The sequence below is a fragment of the Eulemur rufifrons genome, chromosome 8 (genome assembly GCF_041146395.1).
Source record: "Eulemur rufifrons isolate Redbay chromosome 8, OSU_ERuf_1, whole genome shotgun sequence".
In the NCBI taxonomy this organism is placed as follows: Eukaryota; Metazoa; Chordata; class Mammalia; order Primates; family Lemuridae; genus Eulemur; species Eulemur rufifrons.
This window is the reverse complement of record NC_090990.1, coordinates 32,515,547-32,538,957: the sequence shown is the minus strand read 5'-3', so window position 1 is coordinate 32,538,957 and position 23,411 is coordinate 32,515,547. Positions and strand designations below refer to the sequence as shown.

The 23,411-nt window shown below is 51.5% G+C and overlaps 1 protein-coding gene and 1 non-coding gene across 2 annotated transcripts; both read left to right on the top strand.

Moving 5' to 3' along the window:
• Positions 1–1,848: 1,848 nt before the first annotated feature.
• PTCH2 (patched 2) lies at positions 1,849–18,800 on the top strand. The gene is made up of 22 exons (XM_069479168.1): positions 1,849–1,920; positions 3,091–3,283; positions 9,977–10,166; positions 10,286–10,355; positions 10,708–10,799; positions 11,468–11,663; positions 12,269–12,390; positions 12,540–12,687; positions 12,769–12,900; positions 12,989–13,144; positions 13,232–13,324; positions 14,193–14,318; positions 14,415–14,533; positions 14,640–14,988; positions 15,114–15,426; positions 15,518–15,660; positions 15,744–15,924; positions 16,056–16,336; positions 16,436–16,573; positions 17,832–17,974; positions 18,059–18,158; positions 18,534–18,800. Exons 1-22 carry the CDS (start codon positions 1,849–1,851, stop codon positions 18,798–18,800), a joined length of 3,624 nt encoding a protein of 1,207 aa, XP_069335269.1.
• Positions 18,801–21,560: 2,760 nt separating this feature from the next.
• On the top strand, positions 21,561–21,677 carry LOC138390994 (U5 spliceosomal RNA). Its single transcript, XR_011234640.1, has one exon. It is a non-coding gene; the product is annotated as a U5 spliceosomal RNA (small nuclear RNA).
• The last annotated feature ends 1,734 nt before the right edge of the window (positions 21,678–23,411 follow it).

The following is a 23,411-nucleotide window of genomic DNA, read 5'->3' as shown; positions in this document are numbered from 1 at the left end:
GGGTCCCATATAGAGTAATTTAGAGGCTGTTTCTAGAGACTTGCTGGGGGTATACTTTGTCCACAGTGGGACCCATTTCTCTATGATAGGGAGGAAGAAAGTACTATGCACATAAGCTGCTTTTTATGTACAATTACTACGTTGGCCAACAGCATCACAGACATATTAGTTCCTCCACAGGCATTTTGCTGGATGAAAGGACAAATGGAAGTAGCAACTCTATTAGGTGTTTACCCTTTCAACCTAAATGTTCCTTTTCCCCAGAACTGAGACTCTGGAGATGATGTTAATTTGCATGTGCATGAGTTTTCAAAAAGCAATTGGGCAATGTTTAGCAAGACCCATAAAAATGTTCATACTTTCTGACCCAAACAACCCCACTTCTGGGAATCTGTCCTAAGGACATTCTCCAAGTGATTGATTACAAAAACTGTGTAGTAACATGAAATATTTATGACGTAATGATAAAAAGTCTGGAAGAACTGGTCAAGAAATTGGCCAGAAATAATAGTAGTTGTATTAGAATAATGAGTTTATTGGAGATTCTTTTTTTCTTTCCCAAACTTTATATATTGGAATATGGATTTTGCCCTACTCTGCCACTCAGGGTTTATCAGTCAGGAACTGGAACTGGACAGAAACAGCACAGTCAGATGCAACAGTTGAAAGTTTAATAGAGGGACTGTTCCTTCTATTCTTCCCTGTTTCCAGTCCTTTACACCCTGGTTTCTGCAACTCTTAGTGCCATACTCAACAACTGTTGAGCACCTACTTATTGTCTACTGAGGAAGGCTGACTTTTAAGTACATGAATTATTGTGTCATGAATGTAATAATATATATATAAATTGAGTGTAATGAGGAACCCAAGCAATCATCTGCCGGAAGGGAAGCATGATGCAAGGAAGGCTTCAAAGAGGGGGTAATTGAGTTCGATTTTTAAGATTATCTGCCAAAACAAAAGGGCAACAACAGGTCGGAAGGCAGAAACGCATGGAACAACATGGTGTGTTTAGGAAGTTAAAGGTGGCTCTGGAGGGCCGAAAGGAACACTGGGTGGGTGTGAGGGACCTATGGGAGAGAAGGCTTTAGGTCATACCGGGCCCTGTGCTCCAAGTGGACCTTGTGCTTTGGAACTGTCGTCATATTTGCATGTTAGATACCCCTAGCCTCAGTGGAGAGAGTGGACTGAAGGGGGCAAGAATGGAAGCAGGGAGAGAAGGGAGGAGTCTGGGTTTTGGCTGGGTCGGGAAGAAAGTGTGGCCTTGACAGGGCCAGCAGACACCCTTTCTCACCGTCGGCCTCTCCTGACTTGCACTTGGCCAGAGCGGCGCCTCTCCGGGATCTCCCTCCTTGCTCCTCCCGGAGGGGCCCCGCGAGCGCGGGCAGAGACGAGGCTAGGGGTGGCCCTGCCTGGGTGGTCTCCTGCCCCGCCCCCTGCGGCGTCGTTACCTAGCAGCAGATCCGGCCGCGCCGCTCCGGGTAATTTGCCGGCCCCTCAGCCAATGGGAGGGCGTCTCCCCAGCCCGCTCCCTTTTTCTGGAGCTCCAGCCACCTCTCGGGCACTGCGGAAGCCACCTCCAGCGGTGCTGTGCATCTCTGGCCGGCAGTTCTGCCTGCACGCGAGACCCACTCCTCCGGCCGCCGCGGTCCACGGCCCACCGAGTGGGCGAGTCCCGGGCCCCGGGCCCGCGCCGCCTGCGCTCCCCAAAGTCGCCGCCGCCGCACACCCACCCCCGCCACAGCCTCACCCGCGCCCGCGCCTTAGCGGCCCCACTGAATCCCCACGCGGGGCCCAGCGGTACAGGGGGGCCGGACTAGCCTATGGGAGCGCCCCATCCCCGCCAGTATGGCTCAGCCGTCGCCCCTCGGGGAGCTGCCCCCGAGCTACACACACCCAACTCGAACCATAGCACCCCAGGTGAGTACAGGGGAAGCTGGAGGAAGAGTGGGGCCAGGTCTGTCACTCGGGCCTCTGAAAGGTGTGATGTCTTTAAGTGCCAAGTGTCATTGGGTATCTGAAGACTAGTGAGAGCACAGCCAGGCAACGTGTGTGTGTGTGTGTGTGTGTGTGTGCCTGTGTGTCTGTGTCTGTGTCTCGTCTTCATCTGGCCAGTGAAAATAAGAGCATCTGTGAGGTCACCTCTGTGTTCACCTGACAGCAGGGGTGTGTGTGTGTGTGTGTGTGTGTGTGTGTATGTATGTATCCTGCTCTTAGAAAACAGGTCTGTGCCTTCCTCAGGTGTGTGTTGGTGGGAGTATTAAATCTTGCAGGTTTGGACCTGTGTCGGTGTAGGTGCTCCCTGTCCTGCATCCAGAACTCAAGAAGGTAGGGCTTGGCCGGGCGCGGTGGCTCACGCCTGTAATCCTAGCGCTCTGGGAGGCCGAGGCGGGTGGATCGCTCAAGGTCAGGAGTTCGAGACCAGCCTGAGCAAGAGCGAGACCCCGTCTCTACTAAAAATAGAAAAAAATTATATGGACAACTAAAAATATATATATAGAAAAATTAGCCGGCTGGGAGGCCGAGGTGGGCGGATCGTTTGAGCTCAGGAGTTCGAGACCAGCCTGAGCAAGAGCGAGACCCCATCTCTACCAAAAATAGAAACAAATTATATGGACAGCTAAAAATATATATAGAAAAAATTAGCCGGGCATGGTGGCTCATGCCTGTAGTCCCAGCTACTCGGGAGGCTGAGACAGGAGGATCGCTTGAGCCCAGGAGTTTGAGGTTGCTGTGAGCTAGGCTGACGCCACGGCACTCACTCTAGCCTGGGCAACAGAATGAGACTCTGTCTCAGAAAAAAAAAAAAAAGAAAGAAAAATTAGCCGGGCATAGTGGCGCATGCCTGTAGTCCCAGCTACTCGGGAGGCTGAGGCAGGAGGATTGCTTGAGCCCAGGAGTTTGAGGTTGCTGTGAGCTAGGCTGATGCCACGGCACTCACTCTAGCCTGGGCAACAAAGTGAGACTCTGTCTCAAAAAAAAAAAAAAAAAAGAAGAAGCTAGGGCTTGGCAGAGCATCTGTGGGGTGAGGGGAGGAATTTCATGCATTGTTCCAGTGATGCCTGGCTGACCCTTCTCTTTCCATCCCAGATCCTAGCTGGGAGCCTGAAGGCTCCGCTCTGGCTTCGTGCTTACTTCCAGGGCTTGCTCTTCTCTCTGGGCTGCGGAATCCAGAGACACTGTGGCAAAGTGCTCTTCTTGGGACTGTTGGCCTTTGGGGCCCTGGCACTAGGTCTCCGTGTCGCCATTATTGAAACAGACCTGGAACAGCTCTGGGTAGAAGGTGAGTTTGTGGACACTGGCCATAGCTGCTTGGGTATGGTGAGCCCAAGACAAAAACAGGGCAAGAACCTAGCTACTGAGCCCTAGTAGGCCTGGCCCTGGTGCTGCAGGGGGACCTGCTGGCCAAAGCCTGTATACCTGGGCATCTGGGAGCACTGTTCCCTCCCACACCCGTAAGTGGACATCTGCAGATGGTAGATCTTGTGAATAAGTGTACAGAATATTTGTGATTATGTGTGTGTTTATTTAGCATTTATTACCAACTTTCTATGTGTATTTTTGACATGAACAGCAGAGTTTACAAAGGCAACTAAAACAAGACCCATCTTTCAGTAGCAAGAAAAGTAAAATGTGTTCTGGGATAGCTACAACATAATACAAAGCAGGATATGCTATATAAGAGAAGGCAGGGAAAGATCACTTCTGACCAAGAATCATAAAAGTTAGGACTGGAAGGCTGGGGAAACTGAGTAAATCATCTGGCCAAGCATCCCCAGAGAGGGCTCATGTACCCAGGCCCCCTGCAACCAGTTAATGGAAAAGCAGCACAGAATCCACACTTTTGAGGCAACAGCCAGAGTCAGATGAGACCAAATCCTTACTTCCTTAAGGAAGCATTAAATAATAATGATTTCTTATTAATAATTTCACACGATGCTCTTCTTTCCTGAGGACTGGTTTCATATGGCGGCCCTTTGACAGAGTCAAACTCCACTCTGTTCTTGGAAAATTTGCATTTTGTGGGCTTTTTAGACCTCCCCCAGCCCTGGCCCATACCCAAAGGCAGGGACCAGGTTGGAGTCTCACACCCTTGAGTTATTTCAAATACTGGCAAGTCCTAGGATCCAGAGCAGATGTTTCTTGGAGCCTGCCTGCCTGTTGGGCTCCCACACGCCATCCCCACCCTACCCCCAGCCCTCTGCAAGACACTCACATACATACACACTCTAGGGCAGCCCTAGGGTCCAGAGCAGATGTTTCTCTGTGCCTGCCTGCCTGCCCCCAGCCCCAGGACACACATGTGCATACACACACGCTCATGCCCCCACCCACACCACTGCTGCCTGGGTGGTCCCAAATGACTCTTGGATTTCCTGCCACAAAAGAGGCAGTCTCCCTCCCCTTCCTCTTTCTCCATTCCCCCGTTCTTCCTCATCTAAACACTGTTTGAACCTCCATGCCTCCTCATTCTCTCTTCTATACTCTAACATAGGAGAGGCTAGACCCTACCAGTTTTGTGCTGTTGTTTGGGGAAGGGTGTTATAAGAGGGTGGTAGCCAATTCCTAAGTTTTTTTTTCCTTTATTTCAGAATATCACTCTGACCTGTATTGGCTGGGGGTGAGATAAAAGCAGTGATCTTGACCTGATCTTTTCTCTGTAGATCTGTAGTTGTCTTTGTAGTTGTGGCTTCTTCCACAATGCCCTAGACAGTGACGAGCTGATCGAGGTGAGGATTAAAGAGTAGTCCCTGTTCCTTTCCCATTTTGCTAATACAGAAAGCAGAGGAAGAAACAGGACATTGGCTATCAGAGTTCTGGGCCAGAGTTCAGGGTCCTCCCCATCTTTGCCGTGGTGAGACTTAGAACACGGCTTGTCTTTCCTGGCCAACTTTAAAGCTGAAGGGCTCAGAGGCCCCTTAGATTGTTGTCTAAAATAAAAATGACAACATATAGCCCAACTAGTACTTACAGGAACAGTGATAGAGACAGCTTGAAGTTAGAGCTGTCCTTGGATGGCCACGTATCAACTGGTAGCACCACCATACACTCAAATACCTTGGGAGTCAGCCTCAGTTCCTCTCACTCACCTAATTGGTTACTAAACCAGTAGATTCTTCCTTCTTAACCTCTCTCACATTAGACCCATCCTTTCCACCCTTGTCACTGTTCTAGTTGAGGTCTTTTTGAATCTCTGGCAATACACTCCTGATTATATCAATGAGAACGCTTTTAGCCACATGGAAGGGAAAGAAAGGAAAGGAAGGAGAAAGAAAGGAAGGAGGAAGATTGATTTATTATTCTCTGTAACAAGAAGTCTGGCAGTAGAGATGTTCCGGGATGGTTAATTTAGCAGCCCAAGGACATCAGCAAGGACCCAGTTTCTTTCTTTCTCCTCTGCCATTTCAGCTTATTGGATTTTTGTCCTCAGGCTTATCCTAAAGTGGCTGATGCAGTGGTAGAAAAAGGAAGTCATGCCTGTCTTGCATCCTTTTTTGAAAGTGAGGAAAAATTTATCAGAAGCCTCTCAGTCTAACAAGCTTATCAAAAAAAAAAAAAAAAGGCCGGGCATGGTGGCTCACGCCTGTAATCCTAGCACTCTGGGAGGCCGAGGCAGGTGGATCACTTGAGCTCAGGAGTTTGAGACCAGCCTGAGCAAGAGCGAGACCTCGTCTCAACTAAAAATAGAAAGAAATTAGCTGGACAACTAAATATATATATAGAAAAATTAGCCGGGCATGGTGGCACATGCTTGTAGTCCCAGCTACTCGGGAGGCTGAGGCAGGAGGATTGCTTGAGCCCAGGAGTTTGAGGTTGCTGTGAGCTAGGCTGATGCCATGACACTCTAGCCTGAGCAACAGAGTGAGACTCTGTCTCAAAAAAAAAAAAAAAGAAGAAGCCCCTCAGTGACTTCTCATCTGGTTTCTTTGGCAAGAACCACATAGCATCCTATGCTGAAATGCTTCACTTGGCAAAGGCAATGGAATTACTGTAATTGACTTCTTTTTTTTTTTTTTTTTTTTTGAGACAGGGTCTCACTCTGTTGCCCAGGCTAGAGTGAGTGCCGTGGCGTCAGCCTAGCTCACAGCAACCTCAAACTCCTGGGCTCAAGCGATCCTCCTGTCTCAGCCTCCCGAGTAGCTGGGACTACAGGCATGCACCACCATGCCCGGCTAATTTTTTCTGTATATATTTTTAGCTGTCCATATAATTTCTTTCTATTTTTAGTAGAGATGGGGTCTCGCTCTTGCTCAGGCTGGTCTCGAACTCCTGAGCTCAAACGATCCGCCCACCTCGGCCTCCCAGAGTGCTAGGATTACAGGCGTGAGCCACCGCGCCCGGCCTGTAATTGACTTCTTATACTAATCAAGTGTCACCCTCTGATGCTGGGGAGGATCCCAGCTGTCCTTAATCACTAGGCCTTTCAGAAGGTGGCCACCAAAATCAGGGTCTGTTAGAAAGTCGGGAGTTGAAAGATCTGTCAGCCTCACCAGCAAAACTGCCTCCACACCGCCCCCCTGTGGTGTAATTTAGTCTGGCCAAGTCAGTCCCCTGCTTAGAGCCTTTCTCCTGATTTCTGCCAAATTCTGTGAAGTCTCCGAGATCAAATATAAACTCCATAGCACACATGCTAGCCCCTCCGTAATCTGACTCAGTTGCTTCTCCAGCATTGCCACTGGCTCCTCCCTGGCTCACTCTTAGCAGTACTGCAATGCTGAGCCTTTGATAGTCCCCTGCACACACTTGGTCCAGAACCCCTTTCCTGACTTCTTCCCCTGGCCAGCTCTTACTCATCATTCATGACTCGGCTCCAGAATACATTGTTTGGTGATTTTTAAAAAGCCAGACCATCTCACTCCTCTGCTTAAAACCTACCATGGGCTGGGCACAGTGGCTTGCGCCTGTAATCCCAACACTTTGGGAGGCTGAGGTCGGAGGATCTCTTGAGGATAGGAGTTTGAGACAAGCCTGGGCAACATAGCAAGACCCCATCTCTGCAAAAAATAATAAAAATTAGCCAGGCAGGGTGGCATGCCCCTTTAGTCCGAGCTACTTGGGAGGCTGAGGCAGGAGGATCACTTGAACCAAGAAGTTCAGAAGCTGCAGTGGGCTGTGATTGCACCACTGCACTCCATCCTGGGTGACAGAGCAAGACCCGCCTCTAAAAAAACCTACCATAACTCCTACTTCACTCAGAGAAAGCCTAAGTCCCTACAATGGCTCATAGGCCCTTACATGTGAAATTTCTGGATCAAAGATTATGAGCATACATATTGCAATATTGCTTTCCCCAAATAGTATATCAAATTACACTCCTTGGGTGGATTAGAGTATACTCCTGTAATCTAGCAATGGGTGCTACTAATTTGAAAATGTTTGCCAATTTAATAGATGGCAACTTATTGCTGTTTTAATTTACATTTGTAGGATTATTTATAAGGTGGACTCATTTTCTGTTGATTAGACAGTTGTATTTTCCCTTTTGTAAAGATATGAAAGTTTTTAACAAATGTGTTGATTTTGTTTTTGTTTTTTTTTTTTTTTCTTTTTTTGAGACAGAGTCTCACTTTGTTGCCCGGGCTAGAGTGAGTGCCGTGGCGTCAGCCTAGCTCACAGCAACCTCAAACTCCTGGGCTTAAGCGATCGTACTGCCTCAGCCTCCCGAGTGGCTGGGACTACAGACATGCATCACCATGCCCGGCTAATTTTTTCTCTATATATTTTTAGTTGTCCATATAATTTCTTTCTATTTTTAGTAGAGACGGGGGTCTCGCTCTTGCTCAGGCTGGTCTCGAACTCCTGACCTCGAGTGATCCACCCGCCTCGGCCTCCCAGAGTGCTAGGATTACAGGCGTGAGCCACCGCGCCCGGCCAACAAATGTGTTGATTTTAATGTTCTCCTTCCCATGTTCTATTTCTTCCGTACATATCTAATCTTTTTTTCCTCCAGTTCTTTCTCATTTTTCTGTCACATCATTTCACTACCAGCAACTATTGAATAACAACTCCATATCTGTACCTACTATGTGCCGGGCAATTTCCTAAGTATAATACTTTGGCTGCATTGATTCTAATTCTACAAAGTAGTTATTGTCCCCATTTTACGGATGACAAAATTGAGACTCAGAGAATAAGTAATTTGCCCAAGGCACAGAGCCAAGGCTCAAAGTCAGGTCTGTACGGAGCCTTTGTCCCCTCCCCTATGCTCATCGTGTCTTCCTGCTTGCACAATACATCCCAGTTCATCTGTCTTCATATCTGTCATCATCGTTGTCAGCTGAGGTTTATCTTTTTCTGTTCCTCATTTTTCACCCTGAGGATTCTTTATTCTCTTTGATGTATTTTAAGTCGTCAGTGTTTCTATTTCTTGCTTTCTTATCAGCTATCTCTGGGTTTCTTCCTTCTCCCATGCCTCCTTCCCCTCAGCAAACCCACTTGCTATGGGGAGCTTATCTCTGTCCTCCCCTCCTTTCTCTCCATGTAGCAACCTCTGCCTCAACCTGTGAAATAAACACTGCGGAACAGGCCTGGGAAAGGACTCAGGAGTAGGGAAGAGTCAGAGAAGGAAGAAAAAAGGAGGTAGAAGTTGACAGGGGAGAGGAGCGGGATGGCTGTTCGAGACTGTATTCATGAGGGGAGGGCCAGGAATGTGACTTGGCAGGGGAGGTGTGAGCATATAGGTAAATATGTGTTGGGGGTTACCAAGGGTTTGGGGCTGTCGTGGTGAGGAAATTGTGTGGGTTTAAAAAAGAGACTGGGAAACATGGTGATCCTAGATGGAACTGGAGTCTCAGAGAAGCAGTACCTGTAGGTCACAGGGGGTAGCGGTGACCAACAAGAAGAGACCCCCAGATAGGTAGAAGCAGAACTGGGTCTGAGAACAGACAAAGTTCACAAAGCCTGCGGGGTGGATTTGGCTCTGGCCCTCACCCTCCTCCAGACCACAGTTAGGTCATATACCCTCACAGTGTCCCTGCAGCCCCCAGGCCCCAGTTATAGAGCACAACTCCATGGCCAGCGTGATACAGGATTTGAGGGACTCTAAGATCAAGGAGACTAAGGCAGCCTGGACAGTGAGGATGGTGAAAGGGAACAGAACCCCTCCTTCCCTGTGGCCCACTTTGATTTCACCTCTGCCAGGAACATGAGCTTATTCCACATACATCTTGCCTGAGTGGGAACATCACGCTGAAAGGCCATCTGATCCTCCCCTTGCCTGGGCCAATGCAGGGCCCACTGTTACCAGGCACTCCCATCCCTGCCCCCTTCCCAGAGCAGTTTGCAGAATGGTGTGTGGATATAAATCACTGTCTGGAGCGATCTGAACTGAGAACCAGCCCCAGCCCTAGACCTGTTCTTTTAGGACACTCTCCCAATGGCAGCCTCCCTATTGGCCCCGGATGTCCTCCTTGTCCTTCCTACCAGAGCTGAGAGGGACTGAGTAAGGGCTCCCTCCAGGATGTTCCCATAACCCCAGCCAAGGCCCAGCTTGTGTTGATTTTCATTTTTAAGTTTTTGTCCTAATCCCAGACAACATGGTTCATGCTTAAACCCTAGACCTGCGGTCCCCAACCCCCAGGGCACAGCCCGGTACCGATCCATGACCTGTTTGGAAATGGGACTCACCACCTGAGTCCCACGCCACCCTACCCCACCCCCTCCATCTGGGGAAAAATTTTCTTCCGTGAAACCAGTCCATGGTGCCAAAAAGGTTGGGGACTGCTGCCCTAGACCACAGAAGAAATCAGAGAGTCACACAACTGAGGCTTCTCCACTTCCCCTGGCAAAGTTCCAGATTCTGAGAAGAGGGACAGGAGCCTGGGGAGTCAGCCTGGGCCATGGCCTGGCCGTCAGGTAGGAGGCAGGGGCTCCTCTCGGCTGCACTTCCCCAGGCCTCAGGGTTAGGACCTCACCTCCCCGAGAGCTCTGACCAGCCAGGCGCTTTCCCCACAGCTTTCTCTCTTTGCTCTGGCAGTGGGCAGCCGGGTGAGCCAGGAGCTGCATTACACCAAGGAGAAGCTGGGGGAGGAGGCTGCATATACCTCTCAGATGCTGATACAGACTACACGCCAGGAGGGAGAGAACATCCTCACGCCTGAGGCACTTGGCCTCCACCTCCAGGCAGCCCTCACTGCCAGTAAAGTGCAAGTATCACTCTATGGAAAGTGAGTCTGGCCGAGGCCCTGGGGGTGAGGGGGTGAAGTGCGGGGTGAAGTGTGCCGTGGCAGTTCTGCAGTGGGAATTCCCCTCTTCTGCTGACCTCCTGGACCCCTGGCTATTGCAGGTCCTGGGATTTGAACAAAATCTGCTACAAGTCAGGAGTTCCCCTTATTGAAAATGGAATGATTGAGCGCGTAAGTATCCCGAGCTGTTCCCTGGGGCGGAATAGAGGTGGAACCTTTGCTGAGAGATTCTTGGGAGGATTAAAAGTAAGGGGAGGCCAGGTGTGGTGGTTCACACTTGTAATCCTAGCGCTCTGGGAGGCCAAGGTGGGAGGATCGCTTGAGCTCAGGAGTTCAAGGCTGCAGTGAACTATGATAACACCACTGCATTCCAGCCTGGTAACAGAGCAAGACCTTGTCTCAAAAAAAAAAAAAAAAAAAAAAACCAGAAAAGAAAAGTGAGGGGGGATTCCAGAGGGCCTACAAAGGTCATGGGGAAAGAGCTCAAGGGCAGGACTGATGTGTCCTGGGGTGTCCCTGGCAGATGATTGAGAAGCTGTTTCCGTGTGTGATCCTCACTCCCCTCGACTGCTTCTGGGAGGGAGCCAAACTCCAAGGGGGCTCTGCCTACTTGCCGTGAGTGTCCCGCAGCCACTCCCGGGCCCTGCTTCATCTCCCACCAGGGACTTCCCCAGCAGACGGGAGGATGGGAGCAAAGAGGACAATGAAAACCTAACTACCTCTAATTCCTACTTACCTCCAGGCCAGGGTCAGAGCGTGGGCATCCCCAGGGCTCTTTCCACATCCCCCTTCTCCTTACCTCTGAAGGAAAGGAAGATCTGTCTTATTTAGACAAAACAGAACACAAAGATCTGTAAGATCTGAGCAATGGGGAAAAAGGATTCCTAGAAAGAGAGTGGGGGGAATTAGCTAGGTATCAGCTAAGCTGTTGCCCAAGCCAGAAAAAAAACCTGTTACAGGCGGGTGCCTGTATAGTTATATATTAGAACCAAGCAGACAGCTTGGAAGGGGGCTCAGTGGGGGCTTTCTGGCCCTTTCTATGTATTACGTATGTCCATCCTGATAGCCACCTCAGCCCCTTGTATCCACCCACAGCTCTCTGCAGCAACCTGGTGGGCTGCTGCAGCCCGGCAGCGCTGAGAAGCTGAGCCCTGCAGACCCTCCATATGGTGGGACAAATTAGCAGATAAGAGGGGGGTGGGCTACCGCATGGGTCCCAGAGCAGCAGTTTGGAGGCTGGGTTTTGATCCCTGACCCTCATTAACCATGGGCTCTCCCCCCAGGGGCCGCCCCGATATCCAGTGGACCAACCTGGATCCGGAGCAGCTGCTAGAGGAGCTGGGCCCCTTTGCCTCCCTTGAGGGTTTCCGGGAGCTGCTAGACAAGGCACAGGTGGGCCAGGCCTATGTGGGGCGGCCCTGTCTGCACCCTGACGACCTCCACTGCCCACCTAGTGCCCCCAACCATCACAGCAGGCAGGTGGGTTCCAACCAGGTCTGCCAGGCAAAGGCTGCTTTTCCTCCCTCTCCCCGCTCATGTTTCCCTGTTCTGAGAGAGCTGATTGTGCTCTGTGCTCTGCTCCCATCTCCTGGACATGGTTACTCTGCCCCACTGTGCTAGACCCCTGGAGTGTTCCATTCCCATTCAGTCCTCCTAAGGAGCCCTCAGGAGGTATAGATACCCCTTTTTCCTTTTCTAAGCCCAGACAAGGCTGGACTTTATCAAAACAGAATTGTATGTGAAAACTAAGAACAAAATAGCTAAGCAGGCATATCATACCTAGTTTCTAAGAGTCTGTGTGGTCCTGTGAATGTGGTACTTTTTTCAAAACCCACCAGTTACGCCACCCTCTCCCAGCAGCCTATTTCCAGGCCTCTGCTCCCTCTTGTGGCCTCCGATCTGCAGGACACTAGCTGTTCATTCTTAAAAAGTAGTCAAGAGGCTCAGGAGACTAGTTCTCAATACTTTAGGCCTACTGAGCTCTGTGGCAGGCTTGGTTCCTGGAGGTACAAGCCCTGGGATACCCAGTTATCCACAGCCAGGGCCTTGAGTACTAAACTCCTCCCCTGTCCCCCACCCCCCAGGCTCCCAATGTGGCTCAGGAGCTGAGCGGGGGCTGCCACGGCTTCTCCCACAAATTTATGCACTGGCAAGAGGAATTGCTGCTGGGAGGCATGGCCAGAGACCCCCAAGGACAGCTGCTGAGGTAGGGCCTCCCCTGGGAGTTGGCAAGGGGACTGTGTGCATGGGAATCCACTCTCTTGATACCAGGCAGCTCTGGCAAAAGCCCCCTGCACATTCCTCCCTGGGCGTTTGGGCCACTTCTGACCCTAATTCTCCTCGACTCCCCGCCAGGGCAGAGGCCCTGCAGAGCACCTTCCTGCTGATGAGTCCCCGCCAGTTGTATGAGCATTTCCGGGGTGACTACCAGACACATGACATTGGCTGGAGTGAGGAGCAGGCCAGCACAGTGCTACAAGCCTGGCAGCGGCGCTTTGTGCAGGTCAGTGTGGACAAGGACAAGGAGGAGTGCCCTGAGGCCACCCCCTCCTCCCACGCCCTCAGATCCAGCCTGTCTCTCCAGCTGGCCCAGGAGGCCCTGCCTGAGAACTCGTCCCAGCAGATCCATGCCTTCTCCTCCACCACCCTGGACGACATCCTGCATGCGTTCTCTGAAGTCAGTGCTGCCCGTGTGGTGGGAGGCTATTTGCTCATGGTGGGTCCTGCTCCTGGCACCTTGCCCCCTCCTCTACCCAGTGCCCAGCCTGGGAGCCCCCATCTGACACTGTCTTCTCTCCCCACAGCTGGCCTATGCTTGTGTGACAATGCTGCGGTGGGACTGTGCCCAGTCCCAGGGTGCGGTGGGCCTTGCTGGGGTGCTGCTGGTGGCCCTGGCAGTGGCCTCAGGCCTTGGGCTCTGCGCCCTACTTGGTATCACCTTCAATGCTGCCACCACCCAGGTATACCAGGACTGCAGAACAGACCTTTTTGGGTGCTATCACCAGGCTGCACGAGTCCTCCAACCGCTCACCCCTCTGCCCCTCCAGGTGCTGCCCTTCTTGGCACTGGGAATCGGTGTGGACGACGTATTCCTGCTGGCACATGCCTTCACGGAGGCTCCACCTGGCACCCCTCTCCAGGTGAGGCCTCATCCTCCAGCCTGGCCCCATCCGAGGAGGATCGCCTGAGGCTAGGAGTTTGAGACCAGTCTGGGCAACATAGCAAGACCCTCCTCCTACCAATCTCTACAAAAAATAAAAAATTAGCCAGTCATAGTGGCACACGCCTATAGTCCCACCCACTCAGGAGGCTGAGGTAGGAGTATCACTTGAGCTCAGGAGTTAAAGGCCACAGTGAGCTATGATCACACCACTGCACTCTAGCCTGGGCAGCAGAGTGAGACTCTGTCTCAAAAAGAAAAAAAAAAGACTAGAACTTTGGGAGGCTGAGGTGGAAGGACTGCTGAAGGACTGCTTAAGGCCAGGAGTTCAAGAGCAGGCTGAGCAACATAGCAAGCCACTGCCTCTACAGAAAAATGGAAAAATTAGCTGAGCATAGTGTCATGTACCTATAGTCCCAGATACTTGGGAGGCTACAGCAGGAAGATCCTTAAGCCTGGGAGTTTGAGGTTGCAGTGAGCTATGATGATGCCACTGCACCCTAGCACAGGCAACAGAATAAGGCTCTGTCTCAAAAAAAAAAAAAATAAAAGCCTCTTGGTTCAAGTGACCTTGGGTTACCAATTACATGTGTACCTCAGTTTACCCATCTATAAACAGGGGTAATAATAGTGCTTGTGTCCTAAGGATTGTTGTGAGGATCAGTGAGATAATTCAGGTTGAGTGCTGAGAACAGCACATGACACATACGTGGTACTCAATAATGTTACCTGCTGTGCTATTACTACCCCACCTCTGCCATCCCAAGTTCCTGAGCCTCCCCTTCACTCGACCTTGACACGGCCCCCTGCCTGGGACCTGAGGCCACATCCCTGCTCTGTTCTGGCAGGAGCGCACGGGCGAGTGTCTGCAGCGCACAGGCACCAGTGTCGCACTCACATCCATCAACAACATGGTTGCCTTCTTCATGGCTGCCCTAGTTCCCATCCCTGCTCTTCGGGCCTTCTCCCTACAGGTGAGGCCTCAGGAAAGAACAGGACCGGCCCAGGGTCGGGGTGGATCTGGGGGTGGACTTCATCCAGCCTTTGTGCCCTTCCTGTCCATCCCCTAGGCGGCCATAGTGGTTGGCTGCAACTTTGCAGCCGTGCTGCTTGTCTTCCCAGCCATCCTCAGCCTGGACCTGCGCCGGCGCCACTGCCAGCGCCTTGATGTGCTTTGCTGCTTCTCTAGGTACCATCCCTGTACCCTTCCCCTTCTTCCACTGATGCCTTCTGCTTATCCCCTTACCAGCATTTCAAGGTACAGACCTGTCATCTACTCTCTCTGCCCCTTCCAGCCCCTGCTCTGCTCGAGTGATTCAGATTCTGCCTCAGGAACTGGGGGATAGGACAGTACCAGTGGGCATTGCCCACCTGACCACCACAGTTCAAGCCTTTACCCACTGTGAAGCCAGCAGCCAGCATGTGGTCACCATCCTGCCTCCCCAAGCCCACTTAGTGCCCTCACCTTCTGACCCACTGGGCTCTGAGCTCTTCAGCCCTGGAGGGTCCACACGGGACCTTCTAGGCCAGGAAGAGGAGACAAGACAGAAGGCAGCCTGCAAGTCCCTACCCTGTGCCCGCTGGACACTTGCACATTTCGCCCGCTATCAGTTTGCACCCTTGCTGCTCCGGTCACACGCCAAGGTAAGACTAGGTAGGGCAAGGCAGAGACTTAGTGTCTCTGGGCCCCAAGAAGGGCAGAGGGCTTAGCCCACCACCTGGGCTGGAGGGTAGCCCCAGGCCTCCAGCTTAGTTGCCATTTCCCACAGGCCATGGTGCTGGTGCTCTTTGGGGCTCTTCTGGGCCTGAGCCTCTACGGAGCCACTTTGGTGCAGGATGGGCTGGCCCTGACAGATGTGGTACCTCGGGGCACCAAGGAGCATGCCTTCCTGAGCGCCCAGCTCACGTACTTCTCCCTGTACGAGGTGGCCCTGGTGACCCAGGGTGGCTTTGACTACGCCCACTCCCAACGTGCCCTCTTTGATCTGCACCAGCGCTTCAGTTCCCTCAAGGCTGTGCTGCCCCCACCCGCCACCCAGGCACCCCGCACCTGGCTGCACTATTACCGCAACTGGCTACAGGGTAAGAAGCAAGGAGACTGCAGGGAGGGGTGCTGCAGGGAGAAGCCCCCTGGGGCCACAGGCTAACTGTACCCTATCCTGTTCTCCCCCAGGAATCCAGGCTGCCTTTGACCAGGACTGGGCTTCCGGACGCATTACCCGCTACTCATACCGCAATGGCTCTGAGGACGGGGCCCTGGCCTACAAGCTGCTCATCCAGACGGGGGATGCCCAGGAGCCTCTAAATTTCAGCCAGGTTGGGAGAGGGCTAGAGGTCAGGGAGCACAGCGGGCCCCAGGCCTCGTGGGCCCAGGTCTTCAGCCCTCTCTGCCTCCACAGCTGACCACGAGGAAATTGGTGGACAAAGAGGGACTGATTCCACCAGAGCTCTTCTACATGGGGCTAACTGTGTGGGTGAGCAGTGACCCCCTGGGTCTGGCAGCTTCACAGGCCAACTTCTACCCCCCACCTCCTGAATGGCTGCATGACAAATATGACACCACCGGGGAGAACCTTCGCAGTGAGTCCTGGGGGGAGCTCAGCAAGAGCCTCAGCCTCACCTCAGCCCACAAAGGCCCTGTCCCTGAGGCCCTGCCCACTGTTCCCTGTGCTCACTGTCCCCCTCCGTCTCCCTTCCCCTCCCCTCCACAGTCCCACCAGCTCAGCCCCTGGAGTTTGCCCAGTTCCCCTTCCTGCTGCATGGCCTCCAGAAGACTGCAGACTTTGTGGAGGCCATTGAGGGGGCCCGGGCAGCATGCGCAGAGGCAGGCCAGGCCGGGGTGCACGCCTACCCCAGCGGCTCCCCCTTCCTCTTCTGGGAGCAGTATCTGGGCCTGCGGCACTGCTTCCTGCTGGCTGTCTGCATCCTGCTGGTGTGCACGTTCCTCGTCTGTGCCCTCCTGCTACTCAACCCCTGGATAGCTGGCCTCATAGTGAGTACTTCAGGGGTGGGGTCAGAGACACCCAGCGGCACCCCCTGCCTGCCTGTAATCGCTCCTGCCAGGAGCCCTGCGTGAGCCCTGCCTTCCCAGGTGCTGGTCCTGGCGATGGTGACCGTGGAACTCTTTGGTATCATGGGTTTCCTGGGCATCAAGCTGAGCGCCATCCCCGTGGTGATCCTCGTAGCATCTGTAGGGATTGGTGTCGAGTTCACAGTCCATGTGGCTCTGGTAAGCACAGGCACCCAGGGGAGGGACAGGTCAGCCATTCAGTATTCAACAAATATTGCTCAGGCACCTACTGTGTCCTGGGTACTATTTAAGAATTGAGTGTATAATAGCAATACAGTCTTTACTTCCAAGGAACTTACTATTTTTCTCCTTTTTTAAAAGGGGGGGAGTGAGAAGGGGGATTCAGTTTCCTTTTTTTTTGAGACAGAGTCTCCTCCATCGCCCTGGGTAGAGTGCAGTGACATCATCGTAGCTCACTGCAGCCTCAAACTCCTGGGCTCAAGTGATCCTCGAGCCTCGGCCACCCAGAGTGCTGGGATTATAGGTGTGAGCCACCGCACCGGCCCCAAGGAATTTATATTCTAAGGGGGTAAAAGTAGTCAGTAAACAAATAAATAAGCACCCATTTTGGTAGAGAGGAGTGAACAAAGTTTAAGGACAGAATGGAAGGTAAGAAAATGGGAACCAATTTTTTGAATGGCTTCACTGTGGAGGGAATCATGGAAATGGGATGGTAACTGGATGGCAATGTGGGTTTAACGGAGGGATCTTTAAGACAAGAATACTAGAACTGAGGAGGGCACAGGCCTTTCCCAAAGCTGCATGTTCTCTGGCAGAGGAATTGGGGGTTGGCCACAGACCTTCTGGAAGCATCAACACAAACTTGATCAGACCCCACAAACAGCTCACTTCTCCCCACCCCAATAGTCCCATTATTATTCTAAGAACAATATATACTCCTTGAAAACAAAACCAAAAAAGCCAGCATGCAGAAAAGTACAAAGGAAGAGTTAGAAATCCTCTGAAATGCTATCCTGAGGAGTAACTCTTATCACTTTGGCATCCATCCTTCTAGACCCGGGGTTGGCAAACTTTTTCTGTAAAGAGCCAGGCAGTAACTATTTCAGGCTTGGTGGGCCACTGAGTCTCTGTTACAACTCTGCCACCATAGCACAGAAGCAGCCATAGACAATACATTAATGAGCATGGCTGTGTTTCAGCAAAACTTTATTCACAGAACAGATGACAGGCTACAGTTTGGCCACCCTATTTTGTACACCTCTCTGTGTCTAACCTCACCAGACACATCTATACAGTGTAACCTAAATGGACTCATGCATGCTTCCCATGGATTTAGTTCACCTGGCCTTCTGTGGGCCAAGGTATGGGTGAGCCCTGGGGACAGATGCAGTTGGGGACATGGATGAGCTGGCCACGATTGGCAGAGGAGCAGCTCCAGGACCACTCTGTTCCCCAGGGCTTCCTGACCACCCAGGGTAGCCGGAACCTGCGGGCAGCCCGTGCCCTCGAGCATACATTTGCCCCTGTGACTGATGGGGCCATTTCCACATTGCTGGGTCTGCTCATGCTTGCTGGTTCCAACTTTGACTTCATCGTCAGGTAAGGGGGGACTCAGGCAAGGAGGCAGGGCCTGCCTGTGGTGGCCTCAGGCCTGCCCAGGCTGACCCCCCAACCCCAACCTAGGTACTTCTTCGTGGTGCTGACAGTGCTCACACTCCTGGGCCTCCTCCATGGACTTGTGCTGCTGCCTGTGCTGCTGTCCATCCTGGGCCCCCCGCCAGAGGTGACCACAGCCTCCTTCTGCCCCCAGCCCAGGGGACTGGGTAGGAACATGCAAGGCAAGGGACAGAGCCAGGGCCTTCCCTAACAGGTGCCACGCCCTGAAGATGGTAACCTCCTCCTTTCCCCAGACACCAGGCTCCTGCCCCTCAGCCCTCTTGGCTTCTTCACGGTACCCACCTTAGCCTTTCAGGATCCAGAGCAAGGTGCAGGGTTTGCACCAGGCCTCGATATCCTGTCACTTGTCAGCTGTCATGTCCTGCTGGAGGCCAAGAAGGACCCCAGCTTCCCAACAATCATAGTGATCACCAGGGAGGTTCTGCAGGGGACTGTGGCCCCAGCAGTCCCTGGGCTCACTGGGACTGGTGTCTCTTCTCAGGTTGTACAGATGTACAAGGAGAGCCCTAAGGTCCTGAGCCCCCGGGCTCCACAGGAAGGTGGGCTCAGGTGGGGCGTGTCCCCCACCCTGCCCCAGAGCTTTGCCAGAGTGACTACCTCCATGACTGTGGCCCTCCACCCACCCCCGCTGCCTGGTGCCTACATCCACCCAGCCTCTGATGAGCCCACTTGGTCCCCTTCTGCCACCCCAGCTGCCACCAGCTCTGGTAACCTCAGTTCTAGAGGACCATGCCCAGCCACTGTGTGAAGGAGCAGCTGAAGCACGGAGATCCTATTTGGGCCACAGTCACTGGGAAGCAATGGGTGGGGTACTGAATGCAGGACAGACCCCTGGAGGGCCGTGCTGCTGTCTGCATCCCCTCCCCTGACTCGGCCGTCACGGACCTCCCTGATACCCACACAGAACAGCCACCCCCTCGGCTGTGAGCAGCCTTGCACACCCAGGCCTGTGTGTCGCATGGGGGTGAAAGCCAGCACTTCAGGCTGCAGTGCGGCCCTGTCCCCTGCCTGCCCCACCCTGCTGCCCAGCCAGCAGGCCCAGCCTGAGGGATCCTCCAGCACCCTTTGCCAGTCGGTGACTCCTGGGTAGGCTGTATCCCTGTCCACCTCCTACCACATAAATTATTTATATGAAGATGTTTATTTTTGTAGTATATATAGATGTTAGCTATGCTAAAAGTTTTATTTTTAAAGAATGAAATATATTCTATGTGAACTCATCTCAAATGACTTTGGTGCTTTTCTTTCAGAGTTAGGAGTTTGCCAGTGAAGATTAGATATGGGAAGGGGCTTCTGTGGTATCAGGGCCTGAGGTCCTGGGACCTCCACCGACCCTTCACTAGTTCTGGCTGGGAAGGACCCTAGACTGAAATTTTGTCATATACTTGGTAACACCATCTGGATTAAGTGCCTAGTATACAAAATGACATAAATTCTTTTGGTGTCAAACGCTACTGTGTGGCTTTCAGAGCCATCATCATCCAGCGCTGCCCACCTCTCCAGACTCATCTCCTGCCTTCCTGCTTCATCTGCACAGGCGGGCACGGCAGAGGGACACAGCCATGCAACAGGTGGAAGGGGAAGGGGAAGCAGATCGGGAAAGTAGCCAGTTGAAGCACAGATGGGGCAGCAGGGTCTGGGGAGATATTTCAGGAGGTTGTGGACTGAGGTCAAGGAGCCAGGGCCCAGAGCAACCTCTGAGGCAGAGGCCACTGTAAGTCAGCAGCCAGCCTGACACCTGGGAGGCATCTTTGGCCGCCAGTGGATGACATGGGGAACTAATGAGGGCACTGAATTTAAGCTGTTTGTTCTGTGAATGCTGAACAGCCCCACTGCACAAAGGCCTTGAAGAATGGCCACAACCCTGGAATAGAGCGCATGGCCTCACCCACTGGGGTGGGAGGTCTTTTATTGCCCTTCCCCCACTCTCCTTGGGCTCAGTCTCAGCTGATACACATACACACCCTGGGTTCCAACCACCCACTCACCAGAAATGGTCCCACCTCTGGAGCACTGCCTTCTCACATCCCACCCCACCCCACCCCACCCAGACAAAGGCCAGAAAATCAAGTTCTGACCAAAAGTTACGAAAAAAGAAAAAAAGGCCTTTGCAGTTGAATCAACACTAAGATGCCTAAAAAGACTAAAGACAAGCAGGTAGTCAGCTTAGAAGCTGGAGTAGGGAGTGCATCCAGCAGGCCCGGGGGATGGAGGCTGGATTTCGGTCCAGTCGTGTTTGGGTCACTAGGGAGGGGCTTCTGGGTGGGACAGGGAGAGCTGACCAGGCCAGAACAGTGCAAAGGATGTCAGCCCACTGTGCCACTTACTAGCAAGTTAGCTAATCTCACTGATTCTCGGCATCTTCATCTATGCAATGGGAAGATTAGAGCCTATCTTAGAGGGTACTATTTTTTTCTTTCAGGATTTTAAATGAAATCATTTATGCAACAAATGACCTGGCATCCCATGGATGCTTTCTGTTTATTTTTGTGGTTTGTATGGTAGCTATGCCAAGAGTTTTTGCTCTGATTGCATGCTTAGGGAGCAATCCTGAGACAAAGAAGGGTGTCCTGGTGTGGCAGCAGCTTAAGGGAACCTAGTCAGTTGGAGTTGGACCACTCCAGAAGTGGGCAGTCTTGGGGTACCGACCACATCCAGTCTCAGGGGCCAAGTCCCAGCACTGCTCGCAAGGCAGCCCACCCTATGTGGCACCTTGCACCTTGCACTGCTCAGCCCTCTGACTTCATCACCCTTCCATGGTTTCCCCATCACTGATAACATAAAACCCAAACCCTTTCCAGGCCCCACAAGATCTAGCCTCTGCCTACCGCCCACCCCAGAAGGCGTCCCCACCAGATTCACACCCTCATTCAGATACACCCACACTCCACTCTCTAGACACGCTGAATTACTTTTGGGCTTCACCTCCATAATTTTACATAGGTCATTCCTTCTGCCTAGAACACCTACCCTCCTCCCCTTGACCTAACTCCAAATCATCCATGATGAATTGAATGCCATCTCCTCCAGGAGGGGATGGTGACATCCCTCCTAAGTGGTTCCACCTCCCCTAAGTGTGTTTGGCCTCTTCCCTTCTATCTCCCTGGGGCTGGGGGCTCACTACGGGTACAGAACTACAGGACTGAAGAATTGCGACTAATACTTTCCAATACCAGCCCAAGCAAGGCACTCAGCACCCGGCACCGCCCACACCTCCGGGAGAAGAGTAAGGGAAGCAGAGGCCCCGCCACACCCAGCAGCTGGTGTTCCGGACCAGCCCAGAGTCGCCTGTATTTGCATACCCATGGTACACCACGAAAAGACAGCTTCACGGTGCTTGAGCAAGCTCCATCCCTGCGGGGTTTTTTCCACTAGTGCATGACATAATCCTGTTAGCAGTATGTATATACATAAACTGCATGCAGGTAGGGCGCACCGCGCAAGCATTGAGCAACCACAACCAAGTTGTTAGCTCTCTCTGGGAAGTTTGAAGCAGAAAAGCACAGTTACACTCTGGTTTCTCTTCAGATCGTATAAATCTTTCGCCTTTTACTAAAGATTTCCATGAAGAGGACTAGTCTTGAGTTTTAATACAATTTTTGAGCCTCATTTTTGTTAATGAGGCTACTTGTAATGTTAAAGTGTAGAAGTTACTGTGTCTTGTGTCATTTGGCTTTTGACTTCACAGTTGTTACCATGGTGTTTTTTTGGTGTGGTTTTCATTTTACCTTATTTTTATTTGTTAGTTGCAGATGTGAGGGCTAAAGGTCAGGAAGGGAAGATAACATTTATTTGCCATTATTGCTTCTGACCTTTTAGGGTAGAAATGCACAGAAGGGACAAATCTATCACTCCTGTGTGGCTCCCTAGTTCCATTCCTAACAACTAGTTGTTAGCAAAGGTCTGGCAAGGTGGCAGTCGCCTGCAACCCTAGCACTTAGGGAGGCTTAGGCAGGAGAATCACTTGAGACCAGAAGTTTGAGACCAGCCTGAGCAAGAGGGTCTCTATTAAAAATAGAAAAAACTAGCTGGCTGTAGTGGTGTGCACCTGTAGTCCCAGCTACTCGGCAGGCTGAGGCAGGAGGCTTGCTTGAGCCCAGGTGTTTAAGGTTGCAGTGAGCTATGATGACGCCACTGCACTCTAACCCCGGCAGCAGAGACTTTGTCTAAAAAAAAAAAAAAAAACTGTTAGCAGTGATTTTTCCTCCACCTTTTTATTTCATTAATTAATTAAGACAAGGTCTCACTCTGTCACCTGGGCTAGAGTGTAGTGGCATCATCATAGGTCACTGTAACCTCAATGTCCTGGGTTCAAGCTATGCTTCTACCTCAGTCTCCCAGAGTGCTGGGATTATAGGCATTAGCCACTGCAACCAGCTGACTTTCTCCCATTCTTGCTGAATTATTGCAATAGCCTCCTAACTTTTCTCCCTAGACCATTCTAACCACTCTTCTCCTCTCTCCTTCCCTCCCCCTCCATCCCAATCCTCCACATAACAGCCAAAATATTTTTTTACAGTATGTAGCCTTTTCGGTTTTGCTTCTTTCACTTAGTAATGTGCATTTAAGTTTCCTCCATGTCTTTTCATGGATTGACAGCTCATTTCTTTCTAATGCTGAACAATATTTCATTAACTGGATGTACCAGTTTATTGATTCATTCACCTACTGAAGGACATCTTGGTTGCTTCCAAGTCTTAACAATTACAAATAAAGCTGCTATAAATATCCAAAATAAAAAAGACATAAATCCAACCACACCACTCTCTCATACACAACCCCCTCCAATGCCTTTCCCCAGGACATGTGGCTCCCTGCGGATCTCTTGTCAAATGGTATTGGGAGCTCTACTCTCACCATGCTGTGTGCAACAGTCCCACTCCCACCAAATCGCTATCTTTTTAACCTGCTTTACTTTTCTTGATAGCATAAACTACTCTCTGAAATTATGTCATACATTTATTTATTTAATTGTTTATTGTATGTTTCTTCTAGAATGTAAGCTCCTTGGGAAAGACTTGACTTGTTCTCTGATGTATTCCATGACCCTAAATCAATGTTTGGCACTAAGCACTCAATGAATACTTACGGAACAAATGAATGTGTTTATTTTCTATACGTATACAGTGTTTAATCTGTCCAACTACAGTTCTGCTTGTTGTTTTGTGTTTTTTGTTTGTTTGTTTGTTTTTTGGTAGAGATGGGGGGGGGGTCTCGCTGTGTTGTCCAGGCTGGTCCTGAACTCTTGGCCTAAAGTGATCTTCCCGAGTAGCTGGGATGAGAGGCATAAGCTACCACATCTGGCTGCAGTTCTAAGTATTTTACAAAATTAACTAATTTCATCTTCCTAACAAACCCT

Excerpts from the sequence above, each read along its gene's own strand:
- PTCH2 (XM_069479168.1), top strand. The coding sequence starts at position 1,849 with ATGGCTCAGCCGTCGCCCCTCGGGGAGCTGCCCCCGAGCTACACACAC. Across the intron at positions 13,145-13,231 it reads TCAATGCTGCCACCACCCAG|GTGCTGCCCTTCTTGGCACT; the intron begins GTATACCAGGAC and ends CTGCCCCTCCAG. Across the intron at positions 14,534-14,639 it reads GTGCTTTGCTGCTTCTCTAG|CCCCTGCTCTGCTCGAGTGA; the intron begins GTACCATCCCTG and ends TGCCCCTTCCAG.